Source organism: Meleagris gallopavo, chromosome 9 (assembly GCF_000146605.3).
Source record: "Meleagris gallopavo isolate NT-WF06-2002-E0010 breed Aviagen turkey brand Nicholas breeding stock chromosome 9, Turkey_5.1, whole genome shotgun sequence".
Classification (NCBI taxonomy): Eukaryota; Metazoa; Chordata; class Aves; order Galliformes; family Phasianidae; genus Meleagris; species Meleagris gallopavo.
The window spans coordinates 1330355-1343925 of NC_015019.2; the positions used below are offsets into that span (position 1 = coordinate 1330355).

General features: G+C 55.4%; 1 protein-coding gene across 1 annotated transcript; it reads right to left on the minus strand.

Moving 5' to 3' along the window:
- LOC100540176 (probable E3 ubiquitin-protein ligase MID2) lies at positions 1–12871 on the minus strand. Its single transcript, XM_031554633.1, has 7 exons — positions 12596–12871; positions 9809–9957; positions 9276–9403; positions 8685–8828; positions 5849–6010; positions 1042–1249; positions 1–582 (listed from the first exon to the last, which is right to left on the minus strand). Exons 1-7 carry the CDS (start codon positions 12854–12856, stop codon positions 180–182), a joined length of 1455 nt encoding a protein of 484 aa, XP_031410493.1. The 5' UTR covers positions 12857–12871; the 3' UTR covers positions 1–179.
- Positions 12872–13571: the final 700 nt, after the last annotated feature.

The following is a 13571-nucleotide window of genomic DNA, read 5'->3' on the forward strand; positions in this document are numbered from 1 at the left end:
AGCTGGCCAACAGGAGTTTATTTTCAGAGGTTCTTTCGTTTTCCCCTTAAAAATAAAACCAGCTGCAGGTGGGCGCCCTCCTGTTGGAGCACTGTGGTTGCTCTGTGGCTTGGAGGGCTCCTGGTGCCCACCACCAGCCTCAGCCCACATCACTGTACCACCGTGGGGCAGGGTCACTCCTAGTGACAGGCTTTCATCCCTGATACGTATGGGGACTCCTGGGGCCTGCAGTTACACTCCTGCTGCTCTGGGTAATCTATGAAGTCTGGGGCAGGCAGACCCGAGAGGATCATCAAGGATTTGTTCCAGATAGTGAACGTGGGGCACACCGGGAGGATGAAGGAGACCTCGAAGGTGTGGAGGTGCAGGGAGTTGGCCGGGTCGTAGAAGGAGAGCGCGTTGTTGTCATAATCCAGGAGGACGCCGAGACGCTTCATCTGCGGGTGCACCTCCACCAGCATCTCCTTGTTGTTGTGCCTCACCACGAAGTTGTTGTTGCAGCGGGAGAAGACCCAAGATGAGGAGTTCTTCCCGATCCACTCGTTCTTGGGAGCCGACTTGTAAGCCACGCCAATGGCATACCTGGGAGAGAGGAGAAGCTTTGCTCAGAGACCTCACTGTGAGATTAAACCTAGCCCTGACGTTGCTGGGTTGTGTTTCACCAGCCTGTGCAGCTGGACACATCTCTGGCTGCTTGCACAGGAACGCATTCCAAGAGCCTGAACCCAAAGATGGTGCCATCAAGGCAAGAGCTGAGCCCGGTGGGCATTGGTGAGGTCAGCAGGGGAGAGAAACAGACACATAACTCTTCACCTTGCAGTTTTGTTGGAGCCATCCCACAGCCTTCTGGCAGAGAGGAGACACTCACAAAGCACAGAGCACTACACCCACAGCCAGCCCAACGTCGAGTCTCAGCCATGACCACCGCGTCCAACTCTCCAACCCTGAGCAACCCTGGACTTGAACCCCAGCACAATCCACAGCAACTAAGGGGATACTGAGGGCCTCCAGGAGATGGAGGAAAGGTCAGGGGGTGCCTACCAAGTGGAGGAGCCCACCACCACCTCCCAGTAGTGGCAGCCGCTGTCGATGAAGACGTTGCCCGCCGCACCGTAGCAGCCGGTCCCACTGAACCTCTCTGGCGTGTGGCTCTTCTTCAGGGAGCTCTCGTCCTTCTCCATCTGCAGCCCATCGTTGGAGATCTTCAACTTCTTGTGGGCCATCTTGGGGTCCAGCTTAAAAGGCTGACCTGTTAGAAGAGAAGGTGTGGGTTAATATTTGCGGGTGTTGTCATCACTGTGCAGGCAGAATGTGGCAGGAAACATCTGCCCCAAGCTCTTGGGATATTCACCGTGAGCCAAAGGTGCTACTGGAATAGTGATAGCATCCCCAGCATGTGTGATCCCGGTACTGGTGAACACTGGAAGCCTTTTTATTGCACACTGTCCCGTTCATATGCCTCATTCCCTTGTCAGAAACACTCCGTTTTGCTTGCTGTTAATGTTGTAAAATGGTGCGCTGGAGAGAGGGGATGTTTCCAGCTAATGGAAAAGGCACTGACGACACCATTAAGGACCGCGCAGCACTCTGGGCAAGGCGTGCAGCCTGCCTGAATCCCCTAACGGATCCATACTCTATTAGCAGTAATGAGAGTTATACGAGCAGAGAGAAGGGAGAATAGACCCTTAAGTGCTGCTATAACAATATTGAATCACGGAAGAAGTAGTGCAGCATCAAGCATGTCCCCAAGTCCCCATCAACAGCCGACACAGCTCGCTCCCTGCAGTGCAGGCTGCTATTACACTTTACAGGAAACATGCCTGAGGTTTTCCAGTGTTTCTCCGCTGCCAAACAAGGGCTGGGACGCCTGGAGAAGACAGCTTGGGCTTGGAAGCAAACCAAAGGCACTGAGTGCAGCCCGTGTTTGGCTGAGGCTGGAAGTGAGCACAGAGCCAGCTGGGAGCACACAGCCTTCCTTCTCCAACACAGCCAAGTCTGATGGATTCTGCAGACCTTTTGGGCTCGGAACACAGCTGCAATTCTCATGTTAGGTTAGCAGCCCTCTGACAGCCAAACCAACGTGGCTGCGTGACGTTTGTTTGCGCAGGTGACGTAACTCAGCTGGTTTTGAAATCCCATCCTCTCGGCTCTTCAGATGCAACGCATGGCAGTGGGGACCTGGCCCTGTCACATCAGTGTACAAACATCCTACAGAGCCCGGATGTGATTTTGAGAGGGATCTATCTAGTTTAGCACAGAGCAAAGCAAATGGGGCAGCTGCTGTAGGACAACTTAATAGCTGAAACCCACTGCTTGTTGCCCGCAGAAGGCACTGCTGGCAGCCCCCACAGCATGCAGCCAGCCACCTCTCCTGCTTTTTCAGCTGTGCAAACTGAGGCTTGAAGAGGCGCAGCACCTGACCAATGCTTCCAGCAAGGCTGTTGGAAATCCACGTCTTAGGAAGTGTTGCAAACAGGGCCAAGGCAGTGTGCAGAGCTTTCCAGTGCAGCCCTATAACTGAGCTCATCCACATCGCTCCCTGCTTGCTCTGGCAGTTCACGTTTATTTTCCTTGAGAAAATTCACTTATTGTGAGATAAATGAGTGGGGAGGGCTGAAAGTAAAGTTGCAGACTGAGAGTGATCTTATCCTACAGCTTCTGGAATATTTTGAGATCTGCCTTTTCCCAGCAGTAACACAAAGAGACAAGCTTGGAGGAAGGGAGGGATAAAAATACCCAGCTCCATCAGGACGGAGGCACACGCGTCCTCTGGCTGGAGCTGACCCTTTTCTGAGGTCAGCAGCAAAGAGGAAATCCTGGCCTTGGACTCGTGGGACCAAAGGAGGGAGCGGATGGTGCTCCTAGGAAGCATTAAAGGTTAATGAAGCCTTGATGCTGGGGCAGGCAGAGCCCCCTGCCCAACACGGGCATTGCCCATCCCCGTCCTGGCTGAATTGCTCAGTTCTCTGCTCACCTAACCAGCATGTTGCAAGGAAGGGGCCAGCAGCATCACCAGCTTTCCTTTCTTTTGTCAAGGCTTCACGAAAAGAACAAAGCCTGGAAAAGACTCAGCAGCTCCTGCTGACTGCCCTGAGCTCACCTGTGTTAGGCGAGCTCCAGCTGAGTAAATGCAGCTGGTGACATCCCTGCTCCATCCATCCACCCCAATGCCACCAGCACTGCAGCACAAACCTGGCTGTGAGCTTCCAGCTGGGCCATCCAGCTCTGCAGTCAGGAACAAGCTGGCTGCAGTGCAGCACGAGACCCCTGGCAGAGGTCTGGAGAGCAGCGACCGTTGTCCTCCCATCACTTTGAGGAAGCAAAGCCATGATGCTGAGCTGCTGAGTTAACCTATTCAGACCTATGAAGCTTCCAACCCTCCCAGTTTGCTTTGGGATCGCGCTCATCTCACCTTGCTCCATAGGAAGCATCAGCACTGCCACGTTCCTGCTGCTAACAGCAGAGCTGCTCACACTGCTGCAAGCCCACCCCTCTAACGAGGCACTGTATGACCCTCAGGGTCTCAAACTGATCGGGAAAAGACAGAAATGAGCACGAGAATCAGACCAGCCCACAATGGTCATGGCAAGGACCAGGCACAGAGCACCTTCCATGCGCTTCATTTACCGCCATCCCTCGCACAGTCCCTCATTCTGTCAGTTTCAGCCACTTTTGGACACTTGCTAATAATTAAGACCTATCCAAGAACAGCCTCAGCAAAAGGTTTCTTCCTGTCACCAGACCAAACCTCTTTCCCCCAGCTCTTCTGCTCAGGGCAGCTTGAAAACACAGATTTAGTGGCAGCGCTGATGCTGCAGAAATCAATGTGCCCTGACACTGACCTTCTGTGGCAAAGCCATCTCTCCAAATAGTGCTCTGGGAGCACAAAGAAGGCTGTGAAAGATGCTAATTGGCCCTGCCCATCCAACTGCTGACACCTCTGTGGAGCTTACAGCAGCTGGAAAGTGCATGCTGCCTTCTAATTGTCCACTGGGAAAGGAGAGAAGCACGCAGCTCCGTGATGACAAGGGCAGCATCCCACACCAGCCTGTTCATGGCTTTCTGTTGGAAACTCTGGGTTAGGACCATCCTTCATCCCCAGCTGGGGCTTTCTCCAGCACCCACTGCTGCAGGGCACAACCACCTACAGTTCACAGGTATTACAGCATCCTGCTGACCTCACATGCAAAATCCCAGAGCTCGACTTGTGCTGGATGCCCAGCACCAGGCGGCATCCCTTGACCTCAGGTTTGGCACGCGGGAAAAGAACATCCCTCCTCAGTGCCCCCTGCCCAAGGACACCAGGCAGGAACGTGGCCTTAGTGGGCATGGTGGCGATGGGTTGGTTGCTCTTGGTGATCGTAGAGATCTTTTCTGACCTTCTGTGATTTTGTGAAAACACAACCTCGAGAGGAGGCATCCCTTTGCCAAATCACTGCAGCTCCTTTCCTCTCATCTCCCTGTCCCAGACGGGTGCTACCCCTCTCCATCCAGCTGCCCACGTCCCGCTGCAGGGAGAGGTGGGACAGGCTGCGAGGCACCAGGCACAGCACTAAAAAAAAAACAACACTGAAGTCAAGCTACCACCATCACACAGAAATCTGGCCAAGGATGACCAGTGAGCCCTCTTCATGCGCACAGCCCATCCGTGCGGTCAGAATGACGGCTCTCTGCTCCAGAAACCTGAAAGCTTTACAGCACATAAAAGCAGGCAGCAATAGGCGAAGTCAGAAGAGGAGCAGCAGGGCTGGCCATCAGCCACCGGGCACCATCAGCCACCGACCACTGGTGGCCCGAAGAGCAGCAGAGCTGCAGGCACTGGGACTGCTGCCCGAGGAAGGAGCTCCTCAAAGCCACAGAAACACAAAATAATTTGTGTAGTGCTTCAGGCAATGCCTGCTCCAGATTTTAACAAGTGCAGCAAGTTGCTGCAGACACATCTGAGCGACAAGAGGAGTTCAAAGCCCGACTGGGCGCTGATTTATTCTCTTAAATGGAGTTCAGCTGCCAAGCACAGCGCTCAGCATCGTGCCCCTATCTCCAGCAAATGACACTTGGCTAAAAAAACCCCGGAGTGAGCTCTGTCCCCGGGGAGCTGCTGAAGCAAGAGCCTTTGCTCCCCTCCGTGCCGCTGTGTCACACCACTGCTCTTGGCTTGTCAAGTCCCCAATTTCTTATTCCCACAGCGAGCACCTCTCAAGGCACTTAGAAAGCTCTTAAAAACAGCAGCCGTGGGAGGGATGCATTGTTAACAAACAAGGCAGAACGAGATTGGAGCCTGCCCATCTCCGCAGCTCCCCCCGCCCCACCACTGCACTGACTCCACTTCAGCTCATTTTGTTTAAGGTTGCGCAGGTTTCGCAAAGAAAACGAGGAGGTGGAAGCAATAAATCATTTCAAAAGCCTACTCAGAGCTTTCAAAGCCTTGAGTGATTGCAGCGTCACGGAGAGAAGCCCGAAGGAGCGCTGCGCTCGCCGGGCTGGAGGGAATGGCTTTAAGAGGGGAGATTTAGGTTGTATGGTAGGCAGAAATTCTTTGCTCAGAGGGCGGCGAGGCTGTGCACTGCTGCCCAGAGATGGGGCTGCCCCATACCTAGGGGTGCCAGAGGCTGCAGGTGGGCTCTGAGCTGGTGGGATACCCAACCCACGGTACAGGAGTGGGGCTGGGCGGGCAGTAAGATCCCTTCCACCCAGCTGTTCTGTGATCCTGTGAAAGCTGCGCCCTAGGAGCCCCTAAACCCCAGCAAAGAGCTGATTGGAACACGTTGGGTGACACAGCCCGGAGACAAGTCCCACCAGGGCAGGGAGGCGATGCTGGGGACCACTGCTCCATCCCTCCCATACGTACTGTTGGTTTTGAGCCGCGCAGGCTCGCTGTTCCGGCTGCCCGCCTGGTTGATGGCCTTGACCAGGAAAATGTAGCGGGTGCCGCTCTGCAGCCCGTGCACGGTGTAGTGGTTCTGCTTGATGTTGGGGACGATCATCCAGCTGTCCATGGAGTTGTAGAGACCTGCCGTGTAGGAGAAGGGGAAAAGGTTACTGCTGGGTAAGGGAAAGGGCTCTTTCTGGGAATAGAAATTAATTAGGAGACTGTGGAGGCCCCAAGCCCTAATGCTGCAGGGGTTTGTTTGACAGATATACTGAAAGCATAGTGCTGTATTGAAGATGGGGTGACACCTTACAACCTACAGCAGGAGCTGGAACTCCGTGATCTTAAAGGTCCCCTCCAACCTCAGCCATTCTGTGATTCCACGACACGGTGCTACAGGAAAGGAGAAAAGCACCGTAGCGTGCAGCAGTCCCAGGGCAAGAATGACCTTCTGAGGGCAAAGGGAGCTGCGAGTTCTGGGGGCAACAGCTGAGCTGGCACCAAGAGGCCGTGGGCAGCTGGTGCCCCATGGAACCCACTGCAGCTACAGATGCTCTGGGATATCAGAAAGCAGCTCTGGGGCTGACACTGCAACATGGAGCGCTGCCTTCAGCATAAGGAGGATCAATGATGCTCAGTGGTAGGAGCTGGGGGCTCCCTGCAATCCAGCAGGTCTGGGGGCGAGGCGTGAGACGGCGTGTGAGGAGTGGGCTGGGAAGGCGTGCTGCTGGAGGAGGGATTCCAGCATCCTGTCATCCACGTGTGCGTGCACAGCTGTGCGTCGGGAGCCAGGAAAACACTCCACACCTCCTCCTCGAAGGCTCACGTGGGGACAGCACTGGGATTATTCCTCCCCCGCGGCTCGCTCAGCCAGAGCTTGCAGTCATTGTCAGCAAGGATTTGGTCTGAAGTACACATGGAAGCTGCCTAGGGGAGCAGAGCAATGCTATCTGAAGTAGAAAATCCAACAGCGATGATAGCGACGGTATCCTGCAGGCAGAGCCGTGGTGGCTGTTATCTCCCTGCAGCCAAGAGCCACCTTGAGATCCGGCCCTGCAAAGGGCAGAGCAGCTGAGAGATGGCAATCATGCAGCAATTCAGCCTCCAAAGCGGGTGTCCTTTTCAAAGCTACCAAGAAAGGCTTGGCCTGGAGGGCTGAGGGCTCCTCTCCTTGCCAAAGCTGGAAAACATCCTTTTTATCGCAGCGTTTGTCATCTGTACAAAACACCTGCGTCCTGCCAAGCACTCAGATGTAAAGGCAGCGTGCAGGGGAAGCTGTGCACGAGCAGCTGTGTGTCATGAGCAGGCACCTGCCCTGCTGGAAGCCCGCTGGTGCTCTGCTTGTTGAGCCCTGTGTGCTATTTTCATCACCTCTTCATGCATGGGTTCCTGCAGAACTCAGACTCTTTCATTGCCCGGCCCTGAACACGTTATTGCAAGTGACAATATATTATTCATTTTCTGCTTGGAGGTGTTAACTGATGTTTTCTTTCCTCCTTCTTTGAGAAGGAGGCCAAGGAAGCTGCTGCAGACACCTGCCCCTTTGGGCTTTCCTGGCTGCTCATCGCCCCAGCCGTGTCATTCTCACCTCTGCCAAAGCCCATCCCATCTCCAGGCACTGAGCACAGGGCTCGGGGTTCACGATCTCTATCCCATGGGGCCGAGCCCTGAGTGGGCTCCAGTCCACATTGAGAGTGGGGCAAAGGCCTCCTGGTGCCTCTCAGCTCCTGAACGGCTCAGTGGTCCTTCCTCAGCCGGCAGCTGGCATGGAGATGGAGGCTGGGGATGCCTAAAATGCTCTCCGAGCTCTGAGAGAAGAGCAAAACATTGGAGAAAAGGTGTTTGTAGGAGAGGGGGAGCACAAGGCAGCAGGGTGGGGACATCCGGATGCTGTAGGACCGGGTAACCCCAGGCAATGTCTGGCCAAGAGGAAATCAATCAGCATTTTCCACTCCTGGCTGTGGGGATGCACGTTTATCAGCTCTGGGAGCCGCCAGCAGGACGTGGCTGCAGCAGCTTCCTGCATGCAGCACAGGGCACTTCACAGCCTTCCTGAGCCTCCATCTTCCTGTGGGGTTAGATAAGCTAATGGAAGCCCAAAAAGTCCATGCAGAGCATCTGGGGAGTGCATCCTCCAGCACTGAGCGCCGCGAGGTACAGCCAGGAGCAGAACACCAGTGCCTGGCCGTCTTGCTGGGATGCTGCTCTCTCCCAAGGGCACAATTCCAGGATGGACAAACTGGAAGACGTACTTTTGTGCTCCAATTAACACAATGCAAACCCCCTCAAATTTCAGGAGTAAGGCTGTATCACATGAAATCACAGCAAACAGTCCTTGCCCTTCTGACCAAGCCACTCTTCTGCCCCTCCGTGGAGACCCACAAATCTCCCTTTCCTCTGAGTGCAACCAAACCAGCTTCTGTGTTTGGATTTTAAATAATATTTTCTGACAGTGAACGATGAGGAAGACCCGATGGAGAGTGCAGATGTGACTTGCCCATCCTTGGGGGCTGCTGGGCCATCACAGCTCCAAGCCCTGCCCTTTCCACCACCTCACCCTACCATGGCAATCACTCGGTGCTAAAGAGCTGAGAGTCCATTTAGTTCATTTTAAGTGTCATTTTAAACGATCGTTTTAGCAAGGAAGGAAATTAAACAGATACCCCACCCCCTAGGCATTTCCTGCTGTGCTCTATCTGAGCCCCCAGCTGATGCACCAGGCCAGCTGTGCCCTCCTGTAGAACATGAGATCAGCATCCCCGCTTCTGCAATGCCTACTTTTGGGCCGGGGGCTGCCCAATAGGCAGTGACTTACTGATGAAGTTGGCTTGCCCGGTGAAGATGGTGTACTGGAGCTCGTAGGAGCTGACACTGAACTCATCCTCTGAGATCCAGTGGACTGTGATGGTGTCATGGGAGGCCGTGCAGAGCTCCTCACGCACAGACGGAGGGTTTGGTGCTGCAGGGAATGAATTCAACAAGCTGGTGTTTGCTCGCTGTCGTACGCATTGGGCTTTTTTTGCTCTTTATGGAGCTCACGCAGGGAGCAGAGCCTCATTTTACAAGTTATTAAGTAACAACGTCCTCACCTCCCCACAGCCCCCAGCCCACCCCCTGGCTCTCCAGCCCCAGCACGGCACAGTAAGCAGTTTAATCCCACGCCTCCTTGTCTGTCCCACCCTGGGGGCATCACCTCCTCCATCACTGGTGGAGAGCATCATTTTCCCCCCCACTTTCTGAACTCCTGTGGTGCCAACAGGGTGATGGGAACACAGCACTACCTTGGAGCCTCTGCTCTGCTATGACCCACTGTTGACTCGGTTTAAAATCCTCCCTCCCAGCGCTCAGTGGGGGGAAAGAGGCAGTGCTGGGGGGCAGAGCAGGGGTTACGTGCCCCTGTACTCACCGGTGAGATAATCCAACCCCTCCAGCAGTTTCTTCTCTCTGGAAAAATCCAAGGCGAAGTTTTCAAAGGCGTCATTAAAATTGATATCTGGTATCAGAACTTGAGAGGATGCAGTTGCCATGGCGACCCTGAAAGGAGAGAAGAGCCCATCAATCCGCATCGGGGTGCACTCTGCTCCCGACTCCTGGCTGATGGGAAGGGGGTGAGCAGCCCCACGGTGACATCGCATGGCAGCAGGGGACAGCGGGTGACGCAGCGTGACGCCCAGTGGAGTGTCAGGGGCAGGGCATAGAGCTGGGGGTCCATCACCGGGGGTCCCATCCCCGTGCCCCAGTTTAGCTCTCCCCACATGGTGCTCCCGCTGCTATTGCCTGACTGGGGAGCCAGGCTGCATCCTTCAGCATCCTCCAGAGGTGCCACGCAGCTCCTGCCCCGCCACCACCAGCAGTGCTATCCGAGGGCAGCACTTGGGGGACACAGTGGGATCACTGCAGGGTATCTCACACTGCTTAGGCAACCAGGCTGCCACCCACCTCTCCGCCACGTTCCGAGCTGTCTGCAGGAAGCGAGCGTGGTCATTCTCCTTCAGGATGTGCTCTGCTTGGTTGATGAGGACCGTGGAGCGCTCGAGGCACTGCCGGCAGTTGGCGACCTGCTGGGCCAGCTTCCTCAGCTTCATCACCTATGGGGTGAGCACAGCAAGGCGGTGGTGCTCAGCTGGATGGCCGTAGGAGATGGGAAAGCAGCACCAGTGTGCATCCTAACATAGGGCACAGCAGCCTCTGCTCCATCCCCACTGGCATCCCAACAAATCCTGCGCAGCGCTGACCCACTCCAGGACCCTCTGACTACTTGGTCTTCTTCCTATGAGGCTCCTTGGGGGGTATTTACTGATAGACAGCACCAAGCAAGCCACAAAGAAGAAACAAAGACAACAGGCTTGGTGACACAGCTCACGGGAGGACCGCCGGTGCTCAAGGGAACAGAGAAACCCAAGCAGATGTCACTTCTCAGAAGAACCAACGGGGGAAAAGCTCAGTGAAAACCCCTTAGAAACTCCCACCGTGCAGCAAGGACAGAGCTGTAGGAACAATGTTCATCCCTGGCATTGCTCATGGGTTGCAGCACTCGTGTTTCTGTAGGGTGCACTGAATTAGAGCAGGCAATGATCCAATCACAAGACTGGAGGTCCATCCCCATTCCCTGTGCTCCACGTGCCCACCCACAGCCGTCCCACCCCACATCCCAGGGGCACAGCTGGTGCTCTGCACTGCTCACCTGCACACAGCTCATCCTGACATCAATCCCTCCTCCCGTTTTTCATCTTTTTAATGATAGCCCCCTCACACTGCTGCATCACCCCGTGCCCCCCCAGCACGCTGTCAGTCCATGCCCTCAGTGCCTGGAACTCGTCAAGCAGCCGAGCTGGAGTGCTGGGAGCTGACAGCAGCTGCTGGAGCTGCTCTCCCAGGTGTCAGTGCTGTCACTGCATCCCCAGCCAGCAAATCCCACTGATTCCATGCTGATAGCCAGGCCCCTCAAAGGGCAGTGGGTTCCCAGCTCCAGAACCACTGCATGAGCTGCAGACGGACAGCACGGGGGTAGGAAGCCAGCAGATGGACTGCAAACTGCTCCAGTTGAGGAAAGGGAGGGCAGGAGGCTCGCCTCAGCTAGCAGCAGGCAGGCATGGCTCTGAAGGGCTGTTTGCACAGGGCAGGCAGGGACGGCTGCTGGGGCTCAGCAGGCTGAAGGGTGGCTTGTTTTAAGACCAACCTTGGTGGAAAATAAAAATCATCCAAAAGGAGAAATGAAAAGACAAGTTTCAAGAGAGGAGAGAGCACAGCAACAGCCCTGGTCCTTGCTACGATGGTGCGCCCAGGCACCAGCTTCTTCTGACTACATCCCAGCACACAGCAGAGCTCATCTCTGGGGATTCTCAAGCTTCACAAGCCTTGGACTGCAGCTCTGGTCTGTGCTGTTTGAAGGCAGAGGAGCTCTGGTGCATGAGGATGTGTCCCCACATGGCATCACCACCTGCACTGCAGCCCTGGGAGCTCACAGCCTCCCCAGGGACACCGGTATCCACAGGTCTGTAAGTCCCCGATGGCAAAGGGTGCAGGGAGAGGACTGGGGCTGTTAGGTGAGCATCGCTTCATGCTGCCTCCCTGCACAGCTGATGCTTTTTCCACTGTAAAAGAGAGGGGTTTGTCTGCAGAGTGAGCAGCCACCCACGCTCTGTGCCAGGCTTCTCATTGGGAAGAGCAGCCCAGAAGTGGAGAACTCAAAGGTAATTCAGCACACTGCTTCTCACTGTGCAGCCTGAGCACTCCCAGGCAGCCACCAGCCCCAGCTCTCTCTGCTTTTTTTTTTTTTTTGTGCTTGTTAAATTCTCCACTGTTTGCAGCTCACTCCTGAGAAAGGCTGCTTAGAAACCACCGCATATCTCACACCTCCCATCCCGAGCAGCTCAGAGCAGAGATGCTGGGAGACCTGGGGATGCACAAGGAGCACCACGGAGGGGCTCCCAGGGGCTGTGCCGTGCTCCCGGCTCACCCACTGCCAAACAGCCATCCTCACACGGTGCCCCACATCACACACGTACGGCAGTGGTGCTGGAATTGCAGCTGCTCAGGCACCAGCTCGCTGCTTTGAGTTCACACGCAGCTGAGTTCCTGCTGCCGGTGTGGGGCACGCATCAGAGCCTCTCTGCTCTCCCCAGAAACCAACCTGGAGGAAAACCCAGCGCTGAGAGCCAGCGCTCTGCCAAGCCTGCCTGAAACTGGACAACGTGGTCAAAATGCGTTCGGGGGAGAGGGTGGGAAGTGAGAGGCAGACAGACAGATGGACCAGCAGAAGGCACCGTTACATAAAATATGTTTTCCTGAAGTGGCTGGGATAAAAGCACACGTTTCCAAGCTTCCACTCCTGCAGAAGAGGGCCTACGGTGCCCCAGGGCAACACTGGCTCTTGCATGGATGCACACGGGGTGAGCTGATCCCCAGCCCTCGTGTGCTGACACCCCAGTGCTGGGGCAGTGATGCTCCCGGCAGGACAAGCAGCACAGCACAGCTCAGCTCTGGGTGCTGCAATGGGTGCACAGAGTGGGAGCCCAGAGCATAACCAGGCTCAGTAAGGCAGGAAAACTCGCCTAGGGCTACGATGCAGCGCAGGGCTGGGATGGCCCTTAAATATTAATTCTACATTATTATATCAGCAGTGCAGTGATAGAAAAGCCCTGAGGAAGCTGTCTGGGCTGATGCAAGCAACCGTGCGAGCCTGGTCCTCGCAGGAGGAGCCCTGGGGACCCACGCAGTGCTTACCTTTGTCTCCTTGATCTTGACGGCGATGACCTGCTTACGCTGGCGGATGATCTCCATCAGCTCGTCACACTCCTCCATCAGCTTGGCCTCGTGCATGGCTGTGTTCACCTGGGCAGAGAAAGCAAAGGCATGCCTGGTTGGAGCTGCCGGGGTGCCACCACGGGGCACTGCTCTCTGAATAAAGACCAGGGACCGCAGGGGGCCACGTTCCATCAGCTGGCATAGGAACTGGGATGTGAGCCCCTCTGGCAGATCCCACATCCATTGCTCCAAAAGGGAGAATGGAGTGAGCACCCAGCACTGTGACACCTCCCAGACCCAAGCACTGATGGTAGGAATACAACCCACTGAATGGATCTTCCAGAGTTAAAGCCTTAGAACTGCCCTGGCCACGTCTATGCTCAGCAAGGAGCTCCAGGAAGGGCCCTCTCCCCCTCAGCTTTCCTTCCCCACCTGCAGCAACAGAGCTCCAGCCTTCATTCCAAGCAAAGCAGCAAGGAAGTGGAACAAAGGCATGAGCTTCCCCCCGTGTCCATGTTCCCACCTGGAAGCCCAGCAGTGCTGGGAGCATGAGGCCTTCGGGGAGCTGAGACAGGGACCTGAGCCCTGCTGCTGAAATTAAACAGCCAACTGCAGGACAGAAATAGGTTTTCTTCACATTGTGCTCTCAGAGCGATCTCCAACCGCGGAGAACTCCGAAGCCAACCCTGAGCAAAACACATTTGCTACGAGATCTTTTTTTAAAGCTGGCCAGCAGGTTATGCAATGGCAAAGTGGGAGACAGCTGACGGTCTGCGAGGATAACTCAGCTGAGAAAAACAGGATAATCTTCAAAATCTGCTGCAAGGTAGTGGTGGGGGGTGGGAATCAAACCTGGGATTCAGAGCAGCAGGAAGGCAGTGGAGCAATCAGAGCTCCACATCTCTGAATTCCCCAGGAGCACAATACAGACCCCAGCCCTATGCAGACCCCTCCC